Below are 13,736 nucleotides of genomic sequence, written 5' to 3' on the forward strand. Positions count from 1 at the left end.
CGAGCGCGCGTGTCGTTCTCAGTGGTTTGGCGGAAGCTCGTTAAAGTTTCGTAAACGACGAACGGACTGCGCGTGGTGACGTGATACACGTCGCTGAAAATTTAAGATATGATCAGAAGTGGAAATAGATGTTTGTTTTTCGTATGCCTTGCATCTGTCCTGCCTTGTCTTTTGGAGGGATTTCGTACGACGGAGATCGCTCCCGCCAATCGCAGTTTCTCAAACGTTACTTTCTCGATTTCGATGGTGAAAGTCGTTTTAGCGAGAAGCGAACGAAAATGTGATCAAAGGAGAAGGTGGAGAGAAACATCGGACGGTCTCGTCGGCTTCTCTGCAAAGTCGGGGGTCGAAAGGACGCGGATCGATTAAAAAATCTCAGTTTCTTTATTTCCTTCAGATGTATCGCCTCGTTAAAGGATCTTCGATTTCTTTCTGCCGCGCTAAACAGCGCGATCTATCGGAAGAGAGGAGCGTCGCAGAATCGGAACGCTGACAGATTGCTGGAATGTGTGGCAAAACGTGCTATCTTATCTAAAACGCTTGATCCTCGGCTCGATTAAGGGCTGACTAACCTTACCGTTCTCTGTCAAAGAAAATCCAACACCATACGTGGTATTTAAAAAGGAAAGACGTTACTTTCGAATCAAACAACAAATCTCTTTTTACACGTTAAATATCAAATACGTGTGCAACAGTCCTTGGACAAGTCGCTCGCGAAAGTTCGCCTGCTATACTTCTTGAATATCGAGCCGTCTCGTGTATGGGAGCAAAGTTTCTATTAACCGAATAATTCTAGTCGATAGTTACTAGTTATTATGTTAGTGGACAAACGAGGTCCCTTATGCACCGTAAAATTGTACACGTATAATTTGAGCAATTCACCAGACGAGGGTGGAAATGAACGCTAAGGAAGCGATAACGAGTCCAACTTACAAATATTTTTTTTCTTTTCTTTTTTTTTTTTTTTTTTTTTGATTGCGACAAGGACGGTTTCTATACTGTCAACGTTGCTCAAAGCTTACTTGGTAACTCAATCTGCCGGGCCAGTAACCTACTCGACGATACCGTACAAGAAACGATTCGATCTTCGCGAAGTGCGACAGTGAAAAGCATGATCAAAATTTCGAAATTTCGTTTCTCAATCGATTTGAAGATATTATCTTCCTAATTTAAACGCGCCTTGTATGCCAGTCAATCTGGAGCTAACATTTCCTCTACGATTCGCTGAATAATCTTCGACGATAGCACCAGAAGGGAACGATATCGAACAATTAAGAATTATTCCGCAAATGATCGTTAGTTAGGAAAATGCACGACAACCCTTAATCGTAGTGGAATGGCCGCGAACCGAGGATTGGTCGCGCGATTTGCGGGACTTTAGAGATATCGAGATCGGTATTGCAGGTCGGCTTGCGTCACCAGGTCAAATAAAATCGTTTTGGGGGATGGTAAATCTCGCGCAGAATTCACGGAGCGCGATCGCGCCACACGGATTTATCGCTAATACGAATCGATTAATCGGAACGTCACTGCTTCGCTCGCCGTAATAAATCTCGTCTAGGAATATTTAGACGACCCCGGGCGTGAATCACGATTAAAACGAGCGTTTGAGCCGCTTTCGGTGACAATTTCGCAGGCCAATGACGCGATCATCAAACCTATCCCGATAGATTACGGTCGAAAGTTTTTAAATTAAGATAAAGCGACGCGAGATCCTCCTTTTGTTTCCCTAAGTAGGATAGATTATTCTTCCGATTCTTAATCCCCTAAAGAGAATCGTTCTTCGTTTCAGGATATTAGCTTCGGTTCATGTAACTTTCTAAAGGCAAATTGACTGTTCAAGAAGGCAAAGAAAAAATCGAAGGGAAATTGAAGACAGTTGCGTGCACCGATGCAAACGAAACGAGATACTTGCTAACTGTACGGTCTCTGGAAAATAGCGATCGTAACGCAAGCGGACCGGAATACCGAAATATAAGGTTGCGATGGTTCTCAACCGACGACGAAAGCAAAAGTCGATCCTCGAGCGATCGAATAATCGATTCGCACTTCCTATGTACACTGCGTGTAATTGCTAGTATAATCTCGAATGTTCCTTGCGATTTCTGTCTCGTTGAACCTATCTACGAAAAGAAGGTGGGTCCTTAAAGCTACTTTTAGGGCCGTAAGCTCGCACCTGTGGTATTCGTGAACCTGCTGTCATCCAAAGGATCCATCTTTAGATCCCAAGGACGCGAATGTCTGGCTTCGACGAAACTGAGAAGCGGACGCGGCACACCGGGTGCTCGTGTGTCGACCATCGAACGAATATCACGCGCGAAAATCGTACAAGTCGAAAGGTGACACGCTCGACGAATCGTCGATCGATCGATCCTCGAGCGTGGCAGTGGCGCTTCGACTACGAACAGCCGTGGTCGAGTTCCCCGATACTCGACGGAACTTGGACAAGATCAAGGAAACGAAAGCCATCGGAGAACGAGCTTCGTTCGTCTCCGTTCGCGCGATATCGATTCGATTTCCACGTGCACGGCTTGATCGATAACTTTATCCAATCCCACGAGGAACTGGATAAAGGGAAAAAAAAGAATAGCGGATTGGAAACCGAGAACGAAGCACGTGCGATCAACGAGAGATGTTCCGCGAAATTTGTCTTGCTGCTCGATGAGGCGCACGGCTTCGTTTCGCCGCGAATCTCTTCCGCTGGTTTCCACCGCGGAATGCTTCAGCGTCTTCTCGTGGAATTTCATGGAATCCGGACAGAGTTGGCGTAGTTAGAAGGGTCAGAGTCGCGGGGCGTGATTAATTTGTGCGATCGGACGAGAATAAGGCGGGCACGAGCTCGGGCAGGATTCGATGCGCGGCTTCCAGTCGAGTTCTTTTTAATCTAAAAATGGAAGACGTAGGATAGGGCTGACGAGCGGCGAGGCTCGACTCTAGGCGGGGACGATAGATGTTTCGTCGGTGGAAGACGACGATTCAACTCCTGGATCACTGTCGACTTGTACTTGATCGAAAAATGGGATTTTCGGCATCGTCGACGAGATACGTAGCTCGAGATCGTAACGCGAATCGAGACTCCTGTAATGAACGCACTCATAGGATACTTCCATTCGGTGATTCTACTAGTTTCGATCTTTGATGGAATTCAATCGATTCAAATCAACGGCAATGCTGATCCTTCGGAAGAGGATGGAACTCGACTAAAATTCCTTTCTGAAAGATCGTAATCACGGAAATTTATTTTCCCGATACGCTGTGTCAAAATCATTAGCGAGAAACGGAGAACCGCTACGCGAAGAAGACCTCTGTCTCGATGTAACCGTCCGAATCAATCTATTTAGACGTACACGGAAAAGAAATCCGATCCTGAATGGCACGAAAAATCCTCTCCCAAGGCACGTAAGCGGACTTCCAGGGAAATATATCGCCGCTTGTTCCGTACATTTCGGCAATTTCAAACAGACTGGGCGAACGAAGAGACCCGCGTACATAATATGGCAGGAACACATTTGTTGTACCGGTGACGGCGCACGTCGCGACGACCCGTGTTCCTTCGTGCATATGAATCTTATCATTGATTTAAAGCTGTCGGGGAACACGTTCGCCAACTGACACCGCGCGGTTCACGCAGCGAGCGTTACGTTCGCCTCATAAAGATCATTCGTGAGCGGTCTGACACGTCGCAGACGCGTCTATTATGCTCGATCATCGTCCGTTATTGCGGTTGTTAAAGTCGACGTGGAGTAAACCGTTCGATACAGTCGTCGTATTGGAGCACGTAATAAAAGGTAGATACTAAAAGAAAGCCAACGACGCGAAGCCACTGGAAACTGTCAGACGTCGACAGAACTCGTAAATAAAAATACACGAGGGTATAATCGATCAAATAGAATCGAAATTCTATTTCCAAGTAATTTCAGAGCGGTTTCTGGGGCTGGTTGAAGCCGGCGACGGAAGATCAGAGGCTAATTTACGAGTTAATGAACGATTATCGCGTAATAGGTCGATGGGAACTCGGTCGACCGCTGAAAAATGGAAGCTCGTGGGAAGGACAGAGAAGGGGCAGAGGACGTTTAATAAAACCCCGATGAGCTTCTCTGGTCCGCTGAGAATCAATGAGCTGATTAAAATTAGACGCGGGGAGATTTGGCGCGAGAGTTTCAATTTCAAAGTGGCCGTGGTCCGTGGAAGGGCTTTAAATAAATTTCACCGTTAAAGGCGCGACGTTTGGAAGGTCAACGGGGGATGTCTGAAGAATTAGCGGACGATTAATACGCGACAGAAGAAAATAGAGGATGGTGGACCGTTGAAAAATGGCGTTCATGGAGGAGCGTGAAGCTGTACATATAAAAGGTGGAACGACACTTAATGGGGTTTCGATGGGGTCTCGTCCTCGATCTGCCAGCCGACAGGATCATTTATCACTTCTCATTTTCCCTCGTTAACGTCGCCTTTCGCTATGTGCGGGCTGATTTACGAGTGCGCGTAATGCCTACGTCTTCTTGCAGTCGATACGTTTCCAATTCCCGATATCGAGATACGCTTAACCCTTATTCTTCGCGTGGAAGTACTCCATTTAAATGGAAATTTTCAACGTAATAGTAAAACTGGCGAGACATTTTCCAATAAACAATCGAGCAGCGAATATAAAAGATTTCTCACGATCTCGAGCCACGATTCGTCTCGGCCGCGACACTCTCGAAAGCGTCGCTGGTAAACTCGCAGAGTCGTTCTCACAGGGTGGAACTACTAACGAAGATCTACTACTCTGCGAGAGCGAGAAAGAGGTAGAAGGGTGACTGGAAAAAAAGGCCGCTCGACTGAAAGAGAAGTAATCCTAAGGTCGATCTACGGGTTCTCGAAGAGATCTAGTTGATTTCGATTGGAAGAACACGCCGGACTCGTCGTGTCCGACGTCGTTCATAATTATCTCCCAGCGATACGTCTCGGGAGCACGTCGAGTCCAGCGGTTCTTCTCTCTGGTTCTAACCAGAATTAATTCGCTACGACATCGATTTAGAATTCGCCATCAGAAGACAGTAGATTAAGGCTAGAAGATAATTTCAATTAGACCGTAGATCCTCGACCAAACGCTGGTCAAAGGGAGGCCGATAACGATTCGATAATAATCTACGTAGATCGCTAAATCTATGGATAGAATCTTGGTTTCGCCTCGATTGGTGTTTCAAGAGAACGAGATCGTTTCGACGCGACTCGTTTCGTTTCGACTGGTACACCGACCTCTCGACGATTCGGGTCACGAAACTTGTCCGAACCTTTCGAAAATTGATATGATCCGACATCTACAAATCACTGGAACATGAGACGAAAACGAGCTCGGAGAAGAACGCAGTAATAGCCGCTCGTTTCTCCAAAAATAGAAGCATCACAGAAGAAATGTATCACAAAGAAAAGCCCCGAAATTCCGCGATCGTACGGATCCGCTGTGCGTTTCGATCTCGACTTGCAAGCGAGATACGACGAAGACCATGTCGATTCAAGAAATCCGCGCGAGATCCGCGATAAATATGGATCTTCGAACGGTAAGACGAGAAAGCCTTCGAAACGCGTTCTTCGTTCGGTCAAATGGATTTTGGAGAAGTTCCAAGCTGAAGAACGAACGTTTCCGGCCACACGACTAGCGCGGAGCGACGCAGCACGTGCGTTCCGCGTACTTCCTTTTGTTCGTTACTCCTTGAGCGAGTAAGACGCGGCAAGGTGCGCCAATCGATAGTAGCAGGCTGCAGCATCCATCGTCTCTAGATTTTCTGATTCTCACCGAGGCTGGTAGCAACGCTCGAAAACGAAAAACGATAAACCGATCTCCTCTCGATCACTCGAGGAAACGTATCCGTTTGCGTTCTGCTTTTACTCCAGTTCGCGTGTGTTTCTTCGCGTGTCGTTTCTCCTGTTCCCGATGATACTTCAATGGATTCTTTTAGCTCGAGAGTACAGATCTCCGCCTTTCCGCTTGAGAAAGAAAAATCTAGGCGACGGATGGAGGTATATCTTCGATACCTGCCGGCGTTCGAAACAGCAGGTTTATCTAGCTCTTATCAAACGCGCCGAACGATCCGTAGTGCGCGCACACGGGGATAAAGTAGCGAGAATATCACCAAGGAAAGAGAGAGCACACGGTTCGAGATTCGAACCCTCGCTGGCAGTGCTTGTGGGAGAGCCGACCCCCGGTGGGAGTCGTTCTTAACAACCGGGATTCGATGTCACGAACAACCGCGATATTTCGTTGTCGTGGTCTATGTTTGCTCGGACAATTTGTTACGTCGTTTCTGGACTGGAGGTAGCGACTCGCTAACTGGCCACTGATCGAGACCCGATCTAGCCATTTACCGAGGAAGGTATAGTTTCAGATTTACATTCCTAAATATCTTTGTGGCCTGATGATTCTTTACCTTTAAACCACGAGTGACGTCGGGCATCTGCTTCGTGAAATCAGTTGTAAGAGTTGCAAGAATTAGCGATTGACCAGTTAACGCGACACTACTGCACTTGTGACTTCTTAGTCTACCAAGTAAGTATTCAGGTTAGAGTAGGTTGAAATCGAGAGGTGATTTTAATGCGAACCCCGGGAATTAATCTCCAAGCGACCCATTAACCTAATCGTACCGTAAACGATCGCTGGGTTCGTCGAGATCCAGTCTCGAGCGAATTCTAGGACACGCATTGTCCTGGATCGGAACACAAACGTTTGGTTCTAGCACCGGATTCGAACGCATCAATCTCTGGTCACGGCGGCTTATCCGATCAAACGGTGAAACGAAGATCGAGGTGATCGATAAGAACCGGACAGATCAGTGTCTTGACGAGATCGAGCCACTTTCATCGACGAAGAATCGAAGCCAATAATCTAACGATCGAGAGAGCTCGAACAGTAACGGGAATAATTCGCCGAGAATTCGAAAAGATTCCTCGTAACTCAGATTAGACCCAAGATCGAAATTAGCGACGATTAGCGTAGACGACCGATCAGCTTGGGTTCAAGCTGTCCTTAAAGTCCTCCTAAGATATGGAACGTTCAGTCTTCTGCTGATACAACGTTCTCTCGTCGCCTCGGCATCGAGAACACAAGGCAAACAAAGGTCCCTGATATTCTTATGCCTCTTCTATGATATGATTTACCTTTACCATAGCTCGCAACTTCGATTGGAATGGAGGGAACCTCCAATAGATCCATCTAATCCATACAGACCCATAAAATCCAAAGCCGATATCTAAACGCAACTTCGACCCGTAATCTGAACAAATCTCGCAACGTAACTGAATAACGTTAACCTCTCCGATTCAAACTCTTCCGAGCGATCTCCGCGAGAGAAAAAGACTCGGCACGTGTGGTGAAAGAACTCACCAAAAAACGAGGATGGAGCAATAGGGTGGAACGACTTTGGAACCGATAATCTCGATCACGGGTCAAGCTGAAAGGAACGAACGGTCCGGTGGAATCGCTGTCCCGAGCTCGGCTCACACCCTTGTCTCGTTGTAGGGGCTGGAGGAGCTGGCACCCTGGCGACGTTGCCGATCGCTGTCGCCGGGCACGTTAAACGCGACATTGGGCACCGTGATGGGGTCAACCGGCTGATAATGGGACTGCACCGGCTGCCCGCTCGGCTGCGATTGGTGAGAGTGGGAGGAAGACGAGGGTGGACCCTCGCTTATGGAGGTCGTCGAGGCGAGAATACGGCGACCGCGTACCTGGTAACGTTGGGGGTAGCAGCGGCCGCAGCAGGCATGCAGCAGGCCGCCCCTCGAGGCAGTGCTGTGCGCGGGGGAGGTCAGGGGCGACGGCGAGCCCGGCCTCTTCGGGGCACCATTGTAGGGTACCTCCATCTCCACGAACTCGCGATCCTGTAACAAAAAAGTTCGTCGTTTCCTTGATATTCTGCAGAACTAATATGTGTGAGCAATATTTCGTTGTATAACGTAGGTTGAATGTCGAATGAGAGAAACACGGTACGATCGGGAGAAGACGGAGAGGAGGCAGGATTGTGTTTAAAAATAAGTAGAAAACAGGCATGATAGAAATATCGTTTGTAGCGTGGGTGTGAGAATTCGCATGAACGAGTGATTGAGTATCGGGCACGTGTTTCGGCTAGAAGATGGACACAAGCGACGAGCGATTGAGAGAATGCAGGTGCAGATTTAGCTGAACGTAGCAAGAACGTGCGTTGTGAAATGTGTCTTGTGAATTCTGAAATCTTTAGCAGCTACGATGGAAAAACGAGAGAATCTTCTGTGAGAATCGGTAAAGAGTTGAAAGAATGATCGTACGTTTACACCGTTGTTGCGCTATTCCTGCCCCATGGTTCGGTATAATTCTCGTTACTTTGTATTTAATACATGAAAACGTAACGTTAACATGCTATTCCCCCTTCGTGTTGGAACAATAAGAGAATAGACTCGTCTATTTAATGTAGCGCCGCAAGTTTTTTTAGATCAAGGATAGAGTTTTCTAGGTTTGCTCGAAGCTACATATACACCAGGCAGGATAGAGCCGCTGCCGGTAAGTTTACAGCCTCGTAATTTGCCGTCGAAAGTTTCGATCCTCCTTGTTTCAACTTTTATAATTCACGACGCGCGTTCCATCGATATCTCGTTACCTATAAATTCCACGGATCCCCTTTCCACGCAAATTCGTAATCCTATATTTTCTCTAGTCCTCAAATGAACGTTACTTGCCTTGTTTGGAAGTCGTATCCGTTCTAAATCGGATGCTCACGCGATTAACTAGATTATGCACGTCGCTACATAACGTTACGTGATACCATACAGTATGTGAATTGTGTATCATGCTCGTTATATATATTATACTCCCTTTCATTAAGGAAAATCCACTTTTCTTAAAAATGTTTACTCCCGTCAAAGTTGTTCGTCGTGACGAACAGATTGTACGCGCTGCCGTGTAACCGCAGTAGATCGGGAACGTGACTTGTCAGACAACCGCGTGCTGTTCGAGCTACGCTGTTCGTTCGCCTTGAATGCATCCATTATGCTACGAGGGAACTCGCTGTTCTTTTCAACGTTAATATAACGCAATTACTGCAGTATTAGTTCAGATCCCCTCTTGCTCCATATAATTTACAAACTAATAATATTAAATTAACGAGTTACAAGTTGTGCATTATAGATTCCATCTTGGCAATTTTGTAATTTTTCGTCGTATATAGGATAATCCGATAATTTCTAATTCATGAAATTTCGTTTGTTCCATTAACAAACTTGTTAATATTATGCCAGGGTATTTATTAATATTTGTTGTTAAGACACTTGTAAATTGTGGCTTGTAAAATTTCCCTAATAATAAAGTGCGATCCTAATAATAAAGTGCGACGCAATATCGTTGTAATTTCAATAATAGAGGTCTACGTTCCCGAGCATTGTACCATTAAGAAATACGATGCTAGTGAATCACAATAGCGTCACCGCCGCGAAATCGCAACGACGTCGTATCGTTCTTCTCCAGCGGACTTTAGGTGGAAGTTTGAAAAGTAACTTAGAATGGACAATAAAACGTAGTAGAGGTAGGAAAAGAAATAGAGAGCACGGAGAAAAATAGTTCTGAGAGCAAACGTGGCGAACGTGTTAGCGTGTTGACGCAGAGGAATCGCGCCGAGGCCATTTCCAACGAGTGCCATTGTTGCCGGCCAAACTTTGGCCCGCCGAGTATTGCTGAGACCATGTCGCAAGTCGTTTCTCCGCTCGAATTACATAGCCAGAGGGAAAGCACGCATTTACGCGAACGCTCGTTGTTACCCACGTGTCCTGGTTATTTCCGTTAGGATTTCGGCCGCAATCACGACGGAAATGCACACCTCGAACTACGAGCCGAAGCTTCGTGACGACTTCATCAACGTTCCAAGTTACTCACAGGTTAATGAGATTGAGTTAAAAAGCCCTAGATACGAGTGAACTATAAATCTCTAAGGGCACTCGTGGGATTTATTGATAATCGATCGGTTAAGGATAGAATGAAAAAAGGGCTAATCAACTTGAAGCAAGCGTCTATAAAGTTCAATCGCAAAAATAGAGCAGTTCGTAACCTCGTAGTGAGAATCGATCGAGAACGATAGAGAATCTGTCGCACGAGTGTCTGACCTAGGTTCGAACCGAGGTTCGAAAAGGCCCATTTCAGCTCCTCTCCGAGTGGTTTTCCAGAAGAGATCGCGCGGTTGTTCGATTGCACGAGATCGAATCTTCTCCGCGTAGGTGAAAAGAGGTTGACTCACGCGGAATTGACGTCGAGATCGCTCGATAACCTCTCGTTTCTTTCTATTCTCCGATTCTCCCTACGTATTACCGTCGTGGAAACGTTTCATCCATCGTTCACGATAGAGATTGAACGATCGGGTGTCGAAACCTTTAACGTCTTTCGCGTGCAAGAACCGATGTCGCAGAATGAAAACTCGTGCATCTCGGTTCTCGTTCCACCTGATGTTCGTCCTTCGCGTTACTGGCATTCTCTTTGCGAAAAATCGATAACACGATGCGTTTGCGTCGATAAATTCTAGTTAAAAGGTCAGATCGACCAAGCACGTTACCGTTGTCCAGCGGAGGCGAAAGTTAAAACGTCCAAGAAGACGCATAGCATCAGCTTTGAAACGGCTATTGCGAGCAGATGGTCTGTATGCGATCGTTATCTACGACGTGCATTCGCACGGTATTCCTTTTCGGTGCACCGAACGTATCTATTGATTGGCGTTTCCTTGTCGATAGACGGTCTATCGACTAAACGAGCGAGGAAACGTGCCGACGATTTCGAATCTAACATTAGCGAGTCTCGCGATGAAAAGCCACGAGATGGCTGCGTTAACATTCGTATGCACGTTCGCGTCGTTCGATAACGCGCAGCCCGTTGCAAATATTTAAATTTCATGAATCGCAACTAGTTGTGACGGATCGTACGCGACCCGAAAAATTCGGATTATTTTACGCGGATAGCGGGAGAACAGGAAGGCAGATGTTTATTCCTGCAGCGAGGCGTGAAAAATATTCCGCGCGTCGGCTATAACGAAGGCTAGGGAGAAAATGGGCTAAAAGGGATGAGGAAAACGAGGAAAAAGGAACGAAAAAGGACTGTACTCGTGAACGAGGCAGACTACCGCGGACCTACCGCAGCTTTATTCGCGTCTGTATTTCCGAATAGACTAGCGTCTCTGTCGTTTCCCGGATTAAACTCGTCCTTATCGCGTCAGAGCCTCTTATTTTCGTCCCCGTGAGCACCAACCGAGCGTAGAAATAAAACGAGCCGTTCCACGGGGGGCTGGATATCCAACCGACAAAACATACCCTTTAACTTGCACCTTCCATTATTTTTCCCAAAGGATCTCGTCTATACGTCTTTCGATAGAAGGAAATGCGATTGGTCTGTGGATCGACGAATGCGCGAATCTGGTGGCGACTCAAAGAAAATCCTTCGTCGGAATTCTTTGGACAGGCCCAGTACCTCGGACAGATTCGTTCGTTAGTGGAAGACGAGCCAGCCGGATGATAGGAGAAATTGCGAGTGGCTATTGATCAAGACTTTGAGCGTCTCGATGAGAACGTTTGAGATAGACAGCCGAGGGAAACGCGGTTGTGTGTGTTTCCCAACTTTGTTTCAAAGCGACAACTTAGACGGTTCTTTGTCACATACTGGAGCAAGGATACGTGCTCCACTTTGATCAACGGACAAAAGGGAGCTGTGGTTCGGCAAGGTAATACCACGCTTTGTTCGATCAATCTTTTCTTGTGTCTCTACTCGATTCGTAAGAAAGCTCAGATGCAAAGAAAAAACAGACTTTCTGTCTGTTTGCGAAGTCGGAGCGTGATGGCCGGTTAGGGGAAACGATCGTTTCGCAAGCTGACGAGATTCTGGATTATTAAACGACTAAGAATAAGATTCAAATTATCGGAGAACGAGTGCGTTTAACGACGAAAAGCGAAGAACTTTTAGCTTTAGGGAAGCTTAATTAATACACGATGAGTAGCCGAGTAGCCGAGGAAAAAGTTTGCTCCGAGTTTACCGAGAATACTAAACTAACTATCATTCATTCGACTTCCAACTTGATGAATATAAATTACAGTTGGTCGAACTGCTTGCAACGCTATCATTTTTCCGTGGTTAGGCTATTTTCGTTGGAAAATCAACGGCACGAAGATTATTAACTCGGATCGAGTGGAACTTTGATCCTCGAATCTAAACGATTCACAACATCGCTGTGATTTTCACCGGACGTACCTCCGTCGGAAAAATATACAATTTCCATGGAGAATAACGTCAGATAGTGGAAGAACGCCGGCCTCTATAAACAGCATGGTGGCGTTATTTTTGTTACGTAAAGGTCGTAAAGGTGGTTATAAACGCAACTGACCTCTCCAAGATAGTGACGCGTGTCATGACACCATTTTCGAGGGCTACCAATTGCATCTTCTATTTAACGCAGCCATTGATCTAAATGTCGCGGGATTCAGCTGCGCGCGTTTAAATATAAATTAAACAAATTTCCGCGCCCCACGGCTCGCCTCGTTTCCCGCGCACAATCGCGTTTAATGGATCGGAATCGGCGCAGGATTTCGCTTTCCGATCCAACTGCTCGACAACGATCCAGCCAAATTGCAGAACGGTTCCGTCCCTTTCAAATTCAATTGCATTTTGAAAAGTTGAATCCTCCTTCTAAAAATGTCGCGCTATTCGACTTCGAACGGAAACTTAATACGTAAGATAAATAACTCTTTCACGGAGGGTGGAAACTTTATTTTCTCTCAACTGAACGAATTATTAATTAAATTTAATTTATACAGGGTGGTTGGTAATTTATGGTACAAGCGGAAAGGGGGTGGTTCTACGCGAAAAAAGAAGTCGAAAATATAGAATAAACAATTTTTTTTTATTTTTCCATCGAGACAACGAGCCGTACCGAGCGAAAATTCAAAGTCGATTTTCTCGAAAACAAAGCCTCAAACGAAAAATTTTTATTCTATGTTTCCGACTTCGTTCTTCGCGTAGAATCACCCCCTTTCCGCTTTTACCACCAGTTACCAACCACCTTGTATATAAATTAATTAAATTTCATTAAACGTTAGTTATCTATAAAAAAATCGGCATTTGCAAGGGATGGTATAAAACAAAAATGAATCTATTTCGCTAGATTAAACACGTATTCTATTCGGCGTCTACCGAACTTCTCGTATCTTTGCGGAAATTTAAACCGCGCTGAGAAAAGGGTACAAACTTCGTTTGACCGTGTGGTGAAGTCGATCGCGGGCGGCAAGTGCTGGCGAAAACACGTACGAGCAACGGGCGACACCATTTTAGAAATGCAGCGACCGCAAGACGCAGTCAGAATGGATATGCATTCCCTGCTTAATAGAGGCGGTGATCAGCGTTCGTAAATTCAGCCGGGCCATCCTCGTGCCCCATAAATAACTCGCCACGTCGCTCGACCTGACCCCGGCACGCCGCGCACTTGTCGCCATTTTATAGATGTTCCTAGCACAATTCGAACCTTCCATCCTATTTCGTAGGACAGCCGTTCGCTTTCGTGTATGACAGAATCTGGATAATCGATCTGCGAGAGGAACGCGAGTTTACTCGCCGATTTTCATCATTAATTCGAAGATGACAGCTTAGACACGCTTGCAGTTTTCGCTAAAACGAATTTAGTCGACCTCTTTATGGACAGTTTGAAAACTACCACTCGTCCAAGTATAATTTCCCAGTATAAATTGCGTTTGAGATCGAACAC

At 46.0% G+C, this 13,736-nt stretch overlaps 1 protein-coding gene across 6 annotated transcripts in view; it reads right to left on the reverse strand.

Annotated features, from left to right (window-relative positions):
- The window catches only part of Shal (potassium voltage-gated channel protein Shal), a 116,677-nt gene that overhangs the window by 41,595 nt on the left and 61,346 nt on the right, over positions 1-13,736 (reverse strand). For all 6 annotated transcript variants that reach the window (XM_033332696.2, XM_033332688.2, XM_033332691.2 and 3 more), the window contains exon 4: positions 7,708-7,860. In XM_033332696.2, the coding sequence (XP_033188587.1) occupies positions 7,708-7,860 (153 nt within the window). The remainder of the gene's footprint in view (positions 1-7,707; positions 7,861-13,736) is intronic.

The sequence above is a fragment of the Bombus vancouverensis genome, chromosome 7 (genome assembly GCF_051014615.1).
Source record: "Bombus vancouverensis nearcticus chromosome 7, iyBomVanc1_principal, whole genome shotgun sequence".
Taxonomy (NCBI): domain Eukaryota; kingdom Metazoa; phylum Arthropoda; class Insecta; order Hymenoptera; family Apidae; genus Bombus; species Bombus vancouverensis.